The sequence below is a fragment of the Thalia democratica genome, chromosome 6, assembly GCF_965202585.1.
Source record: "Thalia democratica chromosome 6, ktThaDemo2.hap1.1, whole genome shotgun sequence".
In the NCBI taxonomy this organism is placed as follows: domain Eukaryota; kingdom Metazoa; phylum Chordata; class Thaliacea; order Salpida; family Salpidae; genus Thalia; species Thalia democratica.
This window is the reverse complement of record NC_139170.1, coordinates 16631725-16644706: the sequence shown is the minus strand read 5'-3', so window position 1 is coordinate 16644706 and position 12982 is coordinate 16631725. Positions and strand designations below refer to the sequence as shown.

The 12982-nt window shown below is 26.6% G+C and overlaps 1 protein-coding gene across 1 annotated transcript; it reads right to left on the bottom strand.

Moving 5' to 3' along the window:
- Positions 1–3116: 3116 nt before the first annotated feature.
- LOC145838345 (progesterone-induced-blocking factor 1-like) lies at positions 3117–7938 on the bottom strand. The gene is made up of 2 exons (XM_082945919.1): positions 6442–7938; positions 3117–3899 (listed from the first exon to the last, which is right to left on the bottom strand). The coding sequence occupies exons 1-2, from the start codon at positions 7924–7926 to the stop codon at positions 3198–3200; spliced, it is 2187 nt and encodes a 728-aa protein (XP_082802045.1). The 5' UTR covers positions 7927–7938; the 3' UTR covers positions 3117–3197.
- Positions 7939–12982: the final 5044 nt, after the last annotated feature.

The window sequence follows — 12982 nt, the reverse complement described above, 5'->3', positions numbered from 1 at the left end:
ATTATATTTTAACTTTATTCTTGCAACAACTGTCGTTTGAGTTAGCAGCAATTTTTAATCTGGTACCAAATGTATCAAATAAAGAACAGATCTAATAACAAACCACATACAAAGACTATCAGCGTTTATCAAGCTCAGTCACAGATAAAAAATTAAAAAAAAAAACTGTTCTTCTATTTATAAAAATTAAACCTGTTGATCAAGATAAAGTGAGTAAACATTAGTAACAGTTACCTTTTTTAAGAGGCCAAAGCTAATAAAGTTTAAACATTCTCACGTCTGGTTAACCTAAAACTACAAAAGCAATGCGAAAAAGAGTGTTAAAGTGAACACATCTGCTTTTTTAATGTTTCTACTTTTAAAAAAAAGTTTGTAAAAGGTATTAGTTACTGCGAAATAAACAAGAAGTTAACAAAAATTATTTTGTTTTTTTCGCATTGAAGCAAGAAAAACACTTAAGTTTTTCAACTAATGTGAAACTTCTTTCAAATTCAGATAGGAAATGATGTGTTTTTGTTTCTGATTCAGCAGGATATCACAATATCTAAAAAGAAGACATGTGTCCTGCATATTTAGTTTCTTTTTCTTGTTTATCGAAATTTGTTAAACATAATACAGTTCTAGATTTTTTTTAAATATAAACGCCTAATGTTTAAATATCTATTAAAAGCTTATAGTTTTTTAAATTTTAAATAAGAAAAAATCTATATTTCTAGTAGAAAACAAGTTTTAGATGATTTATATAATGTGTCTTAATAATCAAAACCTATGTTTTTAAGATAAAATAATTTTTAGAATTAGTAACAAGATGTTCTGGTTATCTTTTAATGGTAATTTATTATACTAAGTAACAAAATAATTTTGATTAATACAAGAAAACATTTATAATGACTAGTACAAAACTAAGGACAAAATAAAGCACGAAATACATATATATGTATATTGGTTGAATGTTAATATGTTTGATACTTAAAAAACATTAAAATGAAATTTTAAAGTAACTTTTAGTTTAAATATAAAACACAATTAAACTTACGGTAACTAGTGCCGCTTCCCTTGTTTCACTTCCGCATCATGCTTATGGTGTACACAAAAGTTTTAATTGGAAATATTATTTCTATATTTTTACAAAAAATAAGATTACATAAATTTATTTAAGCTCATATAAGTTTCTTGGATGGACAAGTGGCCTTAGAAAAGGTCTATCCGAAATAATTTATTATAAAATATGCAACAATTAAACAAGAACTTAATTAGTTTATAACTAGCTTTGTTTCTCGATGCTAAACTAATTATACAGTTCTACGGAGTTTTCTTAATGTAGGTTTGTGTCAAACGAATGACATGGTTAATTCTAGTATATTTTGTAAATTAAAAATAAGATTTTAGAAAAAAAAAATAAAGGTAATAAATTCTATAAGATCATACTACTTTAACCTTAAAAAATGTAAAAAAAGCAAAAATCATGAAGAGTTAAGCTAGTATTTAAGACAAGCACATTAAATAAAATTTATTAGTAGTATAAATATCATAATTATAATTAAGTTTTGTAAAACATTGATAAACTTTTATACGATAATTAATTTACTATTTACGCCTTTTTATCAAATAATAAAGTTGGTAATGCAGTTCCATATAGATCGATCTAGAATACATTTTTTTATTAAAGTATAATTAATTTCTATACAAAAGAAGCATCAGCTTTTTTGTAAAACTTGATGCTAAACTACAGTTAGTTTTTAAATTATAAAAATGTTTTTACAAACTAATTATAATAGGCTATGCTTTTTACGATGTTTTATCAGGTTTTTAGGTGTAAACAAAAACGATCTTTAGCATAAACAAGTTAATAGTAATAAAAAAACAATAACTTTTTAAAAACTGATTACAGTAAAATTAGCATAATAAAGTTTTAGATTTCATACAAAAAATAAGTGTTTAGTTTATCTTTATTAAAATGAGTATTTAGAATAGCTTCTAATGTTATAGTTTTCAGAACCATTCAGATAAATGTTACTAATATTAGAAGTATGTTGCCAAAAATAAATCTGTTTTTGAAATTTAAAACAGGACTTTTTTGATTCAGAAAGTTTTTTTTCTATCAATGTTAAAACTTATGCTTAAGTGTAATTAGCTTATACAAATATAATAATAGTTCTGTGACAACTAATGTAAATAACAGTAAAATAAGCCCATATTTTATATTAAATTATGAAACAAACTGTATATAAAAAGTAAGCTATAAAGTTTGTAAAATTTAGACTTAAATGAAAATTTATTTTAGTTGCATTAAATCTGTTCATAAACTTATCAACATTTATAACGGGCAATTTAAAATTTTTATCAGTTAATTTCGTAAACTGTATATATTCTAAAATTTTATAAACTTCTAAAAGTTATTCAGTTAAGTAAATTACATAACAGTTTAAACAAAGCAAAATAGTTTTTATTAATTAGAAATAAAACTAAATGAAATGAATACTGCAAAACCTTTTGTTTAAAAAAAAAATAAACAGTTTAAATCAAATTTTATTATATTTTCAAGCGTGATGTTCTTTTTTCAAATCAAAATTTTAATAACTATTTCAATTTGATTACATTTTAAATAAGACTCAAACAGATTAAACGAATATTATCTTTTTGGTTATATATGTGTTTTTGTTAGTGTAGTTTTGGTTGCTTAACTTTTAACAATTTGAAACAGATTCAACACATTTGAAAAGCTTTACATTAGCTGTTTATTAAAAAAATACTATCTGATTTTTTTATTTAGTTGTAAATATTTTTTTCTAAAAACATAAAAATACTTACTTTATAAGTAGGTGATAATAATTTCTTAAATTGTTTTTAAATAAATATGGGTTTTTTTAAGCATAATATACAAAACAAATAAACAAATTTGAGTATTCTTAAATAAATACATATAAAAATGTGAATCACAGTGGTTTACTTAGTAATAATCAATAAACACGTATATAATAAAACAGTTCAAGTGCTTCTAATATAGCAAAAATAAAATGAATTTTCGATCAAGACAAAGTCAGTACTCAAAAAATAAAAACAATTAAGGTTGAGCAGCAAAATAAATCACTTTTTTATTGATTGCTAAAAGTCTTGAAGTTAAACAATACTACTTACTTTAGATTAAAAACAGCTAAAAACGTTTATAAAAATTTTTAACTTGTTTTAAGCGATAATTACGATTGATGGAGTGTTTTGAACTTATTGTACTTGTGCTTATTAAGAGGGGTTGGCTCATCCCTTGTGAATACCACCGGTGAAGGGTCGTTCAATTTGCCTTCGTTGATTTCCCCTCTGGAATTGACTTGTGGCAAACTTCTCCCGAGTTTTCTGTTGTCAGCCGTCAACTCAGCGCCTTTCGACATTTTCATTAAAACTCCCTTGATAATTTCCAGCTCTTCTCTGTGCGACAGTAGCTTGTCCAAGTCCAAAGACAGCTGCCTTTTTGCATCAATCAAGTGCCCATTCTCCTTTTCCAGCTTGACCATCTTCTTCCCCATTTTTTCTGCTTCCTCCTGCAGCCTTCCAATATCATCGTCACGTCGCTTCATGCCCTCCAGCATGTAGCTCATTGGTTGGTTTGCCTCAAGGAGCAATTTTTCCTTGGCATCCAGCTTCTTTCGCATCTCCCTTATTTCCTCCTTCAGTGCTTCTTTCTCCTTACAGTGTGAAGAGTTGATCTTCTCCAGGTTGAGGATCCTCCTTGCCAACTGCACGCTCTGCTTCATCCTGCGCTTGGCGGTCACAGGGACGTTTGCTCCGTATCCGTAGGAGAAGAGGACTCTTTCCGCCTCGTCCATCCTGCAGTCTGCCCCTTCTTCCTGCTCTGCCGCCTGCATGACGATGTCGTCCATCTCCTTCTCCAGACTCTCATAAACCTGCAACATAAAGTACTGATAAAAAAAGTTTCATTTTCAATAGATGTCAGTCGGAAGAGAATAAAAAACATCATTGTAACAGACTAAGAGGTACATTTCTTATTAAGGCAGTTATAAATTAAGTAATATAATATCTTTACAGCATTTAAGATTTATTAAAAGATTAGGTCTACAAAGTATTTCAAAATGATATAGTTAAAACTTAAAAGTTTGAAAAAAACCTTATGGTTTAATTACTTATTTCAGCATTGATAACAAATTTGTTAAGCTAAAAACAATAGGAGTAGGTAACTTTATAGCCATCATATAAGTGTAGCTGTTATTTATGTGATACTTACAGGGTTGCCAAATTTTTTTGAGAAATTTCTTCTTGTTTTCTAAGTTCCTCCAGGTTTTTAAAGCACAAGTTTTTAGGTCTATTATTAATTTTAAGCCAAGTTTAAGGTTAAAAATTGTGCTAAGTAGGATAACAACATTAAAAAAATACTGTAATGCTACTTTAAATGTGTTTTACAATAAAAAAAAAATATGATAACAACTTTTTTTAATCTAAATGATAGATTTTTTGTATTAAAATAAAATTTTACTACTTAACATGTAAAAATTGTTTTAATAGATATTTTAGTGATTTTTGTTCGAAATTCCAGGTTTTTTAGTGATTTTTGTTCAAAATTCCAAGTTTTTTTAAAATTTCTCAAATTCCAGGTTTTTCCAGGACTCCAGATTTTTTGGCAACTCTGTACTTAACAAAAGAATTTTAAACTGTTTTTTTTGTTTATTGCAGTATTTGACAAGAAAAATGATACACTACATGTAAAATTACCTACAAAATTAATGCCTTAAAGTGAACTTTTCAACACTTATTAATTATAAGTCAAACAAAGATTGTTAAGAAGTATATTTTAGAGTGGAAACAAAACTTTTTTTTGCACGAGCTCTATTTGTATATTTTCTAAATAACACTGATAGTTTTTATAAAAAAATAACAATAAATACTTCCTTGAATTTTTATTAAAGTTTAGTAGGAATTTTTTCTATACACACTTATTAATTACTACTGTGTAGATCTGAGCTAAATTATAATGTTAAGATATGTGTCATATAATTTGATAACAGTTGCGAAAATTAAGCAAACACGACTTTTTATGCATAAGTAAATAAATAGAAACTTAAGATGCTTAAAGGTTATTACAATAAATACATACATGTTTTAAATAATATAACTTTAAATCAAAAACGAGTATAAAAATGTGTTAAATTTTAACTATTGTAATTTAATTGATTAACTTAAAAAAACAAATAAAGCTATGGTATTACTGACTTTAAAATTTCTTTTATATCAAATTTGCACTGTTGGTTTTGTTTCATTTCAAAAGACTTATTTACTAGTAATAATTTATGCGTTTATGCTATAAATCTAAACTAATCTTTTAAACATGTATAAAAACAGGGTAGCCACTTGTTTTTTAGTAAATTTTTCCAGGTTTTCTAAATTTCTTCCAGGTTTTTGGCTCTATTTTTTTCAAGTTTGAATAGTAAACAAACACTGAAAAGATACTGTATAGCTACTTTAAATGTGGTTTTTTATATTAAAAAATTCTGATTATGACAAATAATTATCATATTTTTGTTCATATGAAAGATTTTTGTGCGAAGTCAAAATTTTACTACTTAAATGTAGTTATTTTTTTTAACTTCAGGTTTTTTTCGAATTTCCCAAATCCCAGGTGTTTTGCATTTTTTAGCCTAAATTGTTAAATCTCATGTTTTTCCAGGATTCGAGGTTGACTGGCCACCCTGATAAAAACCGGCGTTTCTTGTTAGACAAAAAGTGTGTATTACAAAACTGTATATACAATACTGTATGCTTAGAGTGTTAATTTTATATACAAATAGCTGAATATTGACTACATGAAACATAAAAAATATGCTTTTTTTGCAATAAACTCATTACAATATTCTCTAAATATGTTTTATTTTATGTACTAAAAGTTCTCTATTTATTTTTGATTTAAATAGGGTTGCCACTTTTTGAGGGAAAAAATCAGCCTCAGTGAAACAAAATTGCCTGAGTTACATCAAGCTAGCCTGAGTTTATAAGTTGTTAAAATAAAAAATCATATGAGCCAAAATTTGTAAATAGTTATTATTAATCAAGCTTGAATACCTAAAAATACAAGAATAATTATGAAGGATTTAAATACAAACAAAACTTTCAGGAAAAAATATTTTAAGAAATTAAAGTTAGTCTAGGATTTTTAGAAAACATCAAAACTATCCCGAGTTGGCCTGAACTTTTCACAATTTCAAACTAGTATGAGCTATCCTGAGCCAAGTGTGTGGTAATCCTGCTATAATTTTAAGAAAAATGTCTACAAATTTAAAAAATACAACTATTGAAGTTGATTATAAAAAATATTATATAAAAATATTATATAACTATTCAAAATTTGTGTTAAAAATATAAATAAGGTAAATCTTAAAAAAATTTAAAACAATATTTTTTATGTATACTTTTAGTTATTATATGTTTAAAACAAACCTTGAGCTTATTTTTAAGTTCATTGACTTCACTTTGAAGGTTATTTTCTAGTAAAGAAGATTTTTGCTGCAGTTCTCCAAAATCAGCAGTGACTAGCTCCAGTTTTCTAGTTTTCATTTCATTGTCCATCTGTGCCCTTTCCAAGTTCTTGCGTGTTTCATCATGTACAAGATGAAGTCTGTCTAATTCGAACGTCTTCACGTGTGCAGTGCTTTGAAGTTCTGATACTCTTGAATCTAAATTTGCCTCTAAGATTCTAATCTCGTTTGACAACGTCTCACAACGTTTTTCTGCATCATTTTTTTGTTTTGTCATGTGATCTTTATCAAAAACAGCAGCATCTCTAGCTTCTCGCAATGTTCTGTTTTCCCTTTCATAAGCTTCTTTGCTGTCAACTCTAACTTTGTCAAGCTCCCTTTCTGTTTGAACTCTCAGTCTGCCAATCTCATCTTGCAGCCTCTGTTCATAAATAGACCTTGCTTCTTCTCTAGATGAGGCATACTTCTCATACAATTCTTCTCTGCTGCTTTTAACTGACTCCATCTGATGATTTGCTCTTTGCAACTTGTCTTCGGCAGTTTGTAGCCTTACCTGCGTTTCAGTGAGGTTTCTGCTCAGGTAGTCTTTGTCTTGCTTGAGCAAATTGACTTCCTGTTGAAGTACTTGAAGGTCATTTGTAATTTGGGCATTTTCTTTTCTGTTTCCTAGCATCTCAGCATCTAAGCATATTTTTGCTTGAGCAAGAGTGCTACAGTCCTCTTCAAATTTGTTACGCTCAGCTAAAACTATGTCAAAGCGTTGTACTTTGCCTATATTAGATTCTAATTGCTTTCTAAGTTCTTTAAGCTCTAACTCTTGAGATCTGCTCAGATTTTCAAGTCTTGTGCGTTCTCTTCTCTCATTAATTAGTTTATGTTCAGTTTCATGCAAGCTGTTGCTAAGCTTAACAACGTCTGATGACAGTTTATCTCTCATTTCCATCTGATTTTTACGTTCTAATAGTACAGACTCCATACATTCATATAACTTGAGCGAAAAAAACTGACCAATAGACAATGTGTCTACTGAATTTGCTTTTAAGTCTATGTATTTTTGTTTAGTTATTAAGTCTGCAGATTCTATTTGAGCTTGTGAGTTTGTAACTTGCTCATGAAGAACTTTATTTGTTTTTTCAAGCTGTTCTTGCCGTTCTAAAATAACTTTCAAGTCATTTTTTGTTTTTTCTTGTATACCACTAATTTCTGCTTTATGCAAAGAAAGCGCATTGTCAAGTTGTGCCTGAAGTCTCTGTTTTTTAAACAAAGCATCATGTAGCTTTTCTTCTATGTCATCTAGTTGATTCATGTGCTCATTTTTCAAGTTGTCAATAACAAGTGATTTCTGGGAAAGTTCAATTTGCAGCAGCTGCAAATCATGCTGTAACTGCTTCATTTCTATTGTGTTAGTCTTTTTATTCAACTTAGTACCATTGTCAAGGTAACTCATAAACTTATCAGTTCTTCCCGACTGCATCAAGTCATCGTTGCTTAAGCTCAAACTAGAGTCTACTGCTATATTAGATAACGCTAAAGATGATGAGTCTTGTGTTTCAATAGAAGAGTTTACTGAAATACTTTTGTTTTTACTCATACTACAAAAGTCTTAAGCTGTAAACTATTAACACTAAGATATAAACTAGTCATTTAAACCATTTTTTTTTCAATAAATGTTACACTATTTTCTTATAAAATAACCTATCAATCTGTTTAATAATAAAATAAAAAACATATTAAATCTATTATTACAAAGTTTAAGTACTTTATTTTTTTCAATTCCAATTTTCTTAAAAAATATCAAATATAAAAAAATGCATTAACTATTTCACATACAAAAATGTAACTGACATAGTAAAAAAATTATATAAATAATTTAAAACTACAATTTTAAAATATAAGAGGTTATAAAAACTATTGACTTAGCAAAAAAACAACATTAGTAAAAAAGTGATTGTTTTCTTTGTACATCCTCAATTTTTTATCAAATACACTTTATAATATTTGTTCTAAATTACAGAAAAACTATGCATACTTAATTGTAACTTAATAGAAAAATTTGTTGTTTCTTAAATGACCGAGGAGAAGCTAGAGGATTGTATATAAAGTCAATTAATAAAATCCTAAACAATTCTAGGTAAATAAACAAATCACGTTTAGAATTCTGTTCATGACACTAAAAAAAGACTATTTATAAGAACATTTCTAGTTTATAGAATTTATTTGTGTCTATTAGTTATATTTCTTTTTGCAGTATTTTGTTCTACTAATAGATCATTACTTTGTAACTTTTAAATTGGCCTCTTTTGCTACTCACCCCACCCCTTTGCAGCTTATGGCTCCTAAATTTCTGAGGTGGCCCAGAAGGCAATACAAAAAACAGGCAATAAGAAACCAAACTGAACAGAAAAGAGAAAACTCAAAAAAGTTCAGGGAATAATTAGTTTTAATAGAAGACAAGATCTGCACACAGCTGCAAGACAGCTCTTGCACAACACAGCAATACCTACAAGAGAGCTGTTGTGCCACACAGAAACACCAAGGTATGCAGCCAGCAAAAGAGATACTAACTATTAACCTTGCGACAGACAATGCTTCAGACAGGGTTGCCACTGGTAATTGAGATTTTTTTTCCAGGTTTTCTGAATTTATTCCAGGTTTTTAAAAGTACACATTTTTGGGTCTATTTTTATTTTAAAGTTAATATTTTTTAAGTAAAACAAAACACAGTATTACAAGAACTTTTCAGTTTTAGTGAGAGCGGAGAACTCTTTTCAGCTACATATTCTAAAAGCCTTATACATTTAATCTTTAAGGCCCAGTTTATGTAAGCAAAAAAAGTTTGTATACCAAACTAGACTTTTTAAATCCTCTTATTAAGTAATTTTTAAGTAATAGTTTTCTCGTAAATTTTTTTTTTTAAAGTGTTATTTTATTTTTTATTGCTGGTTTATTTTAATTTGATTTTAGTCTAACAAGTTTTATTAGTACAGCAAAGTTCTTTAGTATAAGCATTTATTTAATGTTGATTTTTTTATTATCATAACTTCATTTTATTTTCTAAAACTTTAAGCTACAGTATAGTTTTATATCAATTTCTACTTAGTTCAATTAAGTATAGTACAACTTTTGACAAGACTTACTTCGAAAGTACTCAAATAAATTCAAGAAAAAAATGAAATGTGTTTTGTTTTATTTGTTAAATAAGTTATGCACCAAAAAATAATGTTCAAAGTTAAGTTTAAGGTTAAAAACTGTGTAGTATAAGAACATTTAAAAGATACTGTAATGCTATTTTAAATGTGTTTATTAATAAAATAAAATTTTGGTGATGACAAAAAATTTATCTATATGATGGATTTTCCTTGTCAAATCAAAATTTTATTACTTAACGTGTAAAAATTGTTTAGAATTCCAGGTTTTTCCAGTTTTATTTTAAAAAGTCCCAAATTTTACGTTTTTTAGTCTAAATTGTGAAATTCCAGGTTTTGTGGTAACCCTGTTCACACAGAAAATTATAACAGGGATACGATGAGGTTTGTAATTCTTACCTGGAATCAATCAATTGTATTAACAGTACAGAGTTAGTATATTAGAGACTTAAATGGCTGAAGTCATTCAAGTTTGGTATTGTTGATGCTAAAGTAGAGTTTTTATCTTTGATGAAGTATAGAGTACTTATCTTTCATTTATCTTGGTATTTATTAATACCATACTATTAATACTATATAAAAATAAAGTTCTTAATACTTTACTAAATGAAACAATTAAAAATACCAAAACTCTACTTTAAATATACCATATCAGTTGTAAAACTAACCATTATCAAAAAAATTGAAATTATTCTAATAACTTAAACATTTTAAAACATGCTCACATTTAAAAATATTATATTGCATATATAAATTTCCATACACAACAAATATACTAGATAGTTATATGAAAACTGTTGAAGGATTCAATGCAAGAAGTATTACCTTGAAACTAACAAATAAAACTTATATTACAGTTTAAACTTTGTTTTTGTTTGCCACTCTTTGAAAAAAAAATATCCTGAGTTATGCAAACTAACAAAAATAGTGAAATATAGCTATAAAAACTTTAATAAAGTTATTATGTGAATTGTCATAGTTTCAATCAGGCTAATTTAATTGATAATTGAACTTCAATAATACAAATAAACAAAAATTAACTAAATAGAGTTTTCAAAAATACAAAAAAAATACACTTTTTATTTTTTGCCATAAAACTGAGTTTTAATTTATAAAAAATGTTCATTAAAACTTTTAATGATATTGCAAAGAAAAATTGAGTTCTCTAGCACAAAAAAATAAAAATGAAGATAGATTTCTAGTTAGTCTTTAAATTTTCATGAAAATTTTGAATAAAAAAATGCAATCATAGGGTTGTATTGGAAACATTTTACAAAATTGACCATATCTTAAAACTTATTTGAAATTTTTATGTTCACTGAAAACTGACTTATAATTTTAAGGTTTCATTTATGAGCAAACAAGTTTTTAGTAAAAATTGTTGAACTCCTCTTTTTGACTTTAAGTAGAACACATCTTATTAGATCGTGAACACACATATACATACATATTATAAGTAATAATTATGAATTCAAGAGTACAATTTTTTTCTCTAAAAGAATTTGATATAGATTTTACGATTTCTCAAATGCTTTAAAACAAACCTGTTGTTTTTAAGAATTGCAATATAAGTATAATAAAGGTTTGTATAAAAATAATGTTTTTTGAAATAAAAAGATTTTTTGAATTGAGCCTACTGTTTTATGTACCAATTAGACTTTTTAAGCTAGGTATTTTACTTTAAAAAATATATATATAAAAGTAAGCAAAAACCTACTTAGTAGAGCAAAATACTAACAGAAAATACTAACTTAAACTGGCTACACAAGATAACAATTTAAAACACAGTTTTTAATGAGATTATTTTTATCAAGTTTTTATATTTTTAAGATATAAAATAAGATCTTAAATAATAGTTTAAATATTCAATAAGATCATTAACTTTTGAAGAAAACCTTACAAATGCTTTTTAGATTATGTTTAGACCAGTAATTTTTTTAGGAAAGAGGGGAAATATCACCTCTTATTTTGGAAACTACTGATTCATGGACATGTTTCTATTAATAAAAAATCACAAAAAAATTAATCAAATTTTTTCTTTTTAAGCTAAAAATTCAACATTTTTGAAATTAAATTTTAAAAATCCTAAGATTACCCACAAGTCTGTATTTATCTTATACTTCTGAAGACTATTTTTACAAATCATAATTAATACAAAAGCAGAGCAGGAATATGTTTAAAGCAGGGGTTGGCAGCCTTGTGTAGGTCGCGTAGTTTAAAAGCAAACTTTTCTGAAATATGGAAATATGGTTTTGAAATAAATAATATATCAAGTTGTAACTTTTATCAGCTCTATCTGTCTAGCTATCTTTATTTTTTAAAGATAATAAGTACTGCAGATACTATTCTGTTATTATACTTGTAAAAACTATACGTTAATATCTTTAAAATTAAAATAATTTAATTTAATTATTTTATATATATAATAATATAAAATTTATAAGAAAGGTAACAAACACAAAGCGTTAAACAATAGGCCAATATCTTTAACTAGTGGGTTTTCTTGAAATTTTGTATATCTATTAAAATTCTAAATAATTTTTTAAATATAATCTACTACCTGATAAAAAATTTGGTTTTGTCCCTAACCGTTTTTCAAATATTCAACTATTAACATGCTTACATTCATGGATAGTTCTTCGTCTCAAAAACAAATGTGTTAAATTAGTTTACTCTGATATTAAAAAAGCTTTCGATTCAGTGTCACACAAAAGATTATTAAAAATATTGAGTCAGTATGGACTACATAAATACTTAGTAAAGTGGTTCAATATTTTTTTAATTGGGAGATCACAAAGAGTGGTCATTAATAATATGCTGTGAGACCCTTTATAGATATACAGTGGAGCACCACAAGGTGGTATAATTGATCCCTTCTTTTTTTAATTTGTGCTAACAATATTAGTTAAAACTTTGATATTAAAAGTGATATGAGTTTATTTGCAGATGATACGGAAATTTTTAGTGATTTAAATATTTTTTTACAATCTACTCTAGATAATATCTAGAAATGGCTAGAAGCAAGAAAACTTGATTTAAATCCTAATAATGTAATATTCTAACAAATAAGAAAAATAAATCGTCTGACTCAATAGACTTTTAATTAATAACACTAAGATACCAACATTTAAGGTTTTTAAGGATCTAGGAATATATATACCTCTGAAAATTTGAAATGAAAAGAACACATAAATTATTATACAATTTTGCACAAATTTCATCTTATCAAATATTAAAAAGTTTAAAAACAAATTTAATTTTGACTAAACTAATTAAAATAAACGTTCGTCCTTAGATTTAATTCAATACACAAAGACTATGTGTAACAAGTTACCACAGGATATGGCATCGTGTGAG

Excerpts from the sequence above, each read along its gene's own strand:
- LOC145838345 (XM_082945919.1), bottom strand. The coding sequence starts at position 7,926 with ATGAGTTACCTTGACAATGGTACTAAGTTGAATAAAAAGACTAACACA. Across the intron at positions 3,900-6,441 it reads AACTTAAAAATAAGCTCAAG|GTTTATGAGAGTCTGGAGAA; the intron begins GTTTGTTTTAAA and ends TTTATGTTGCAG.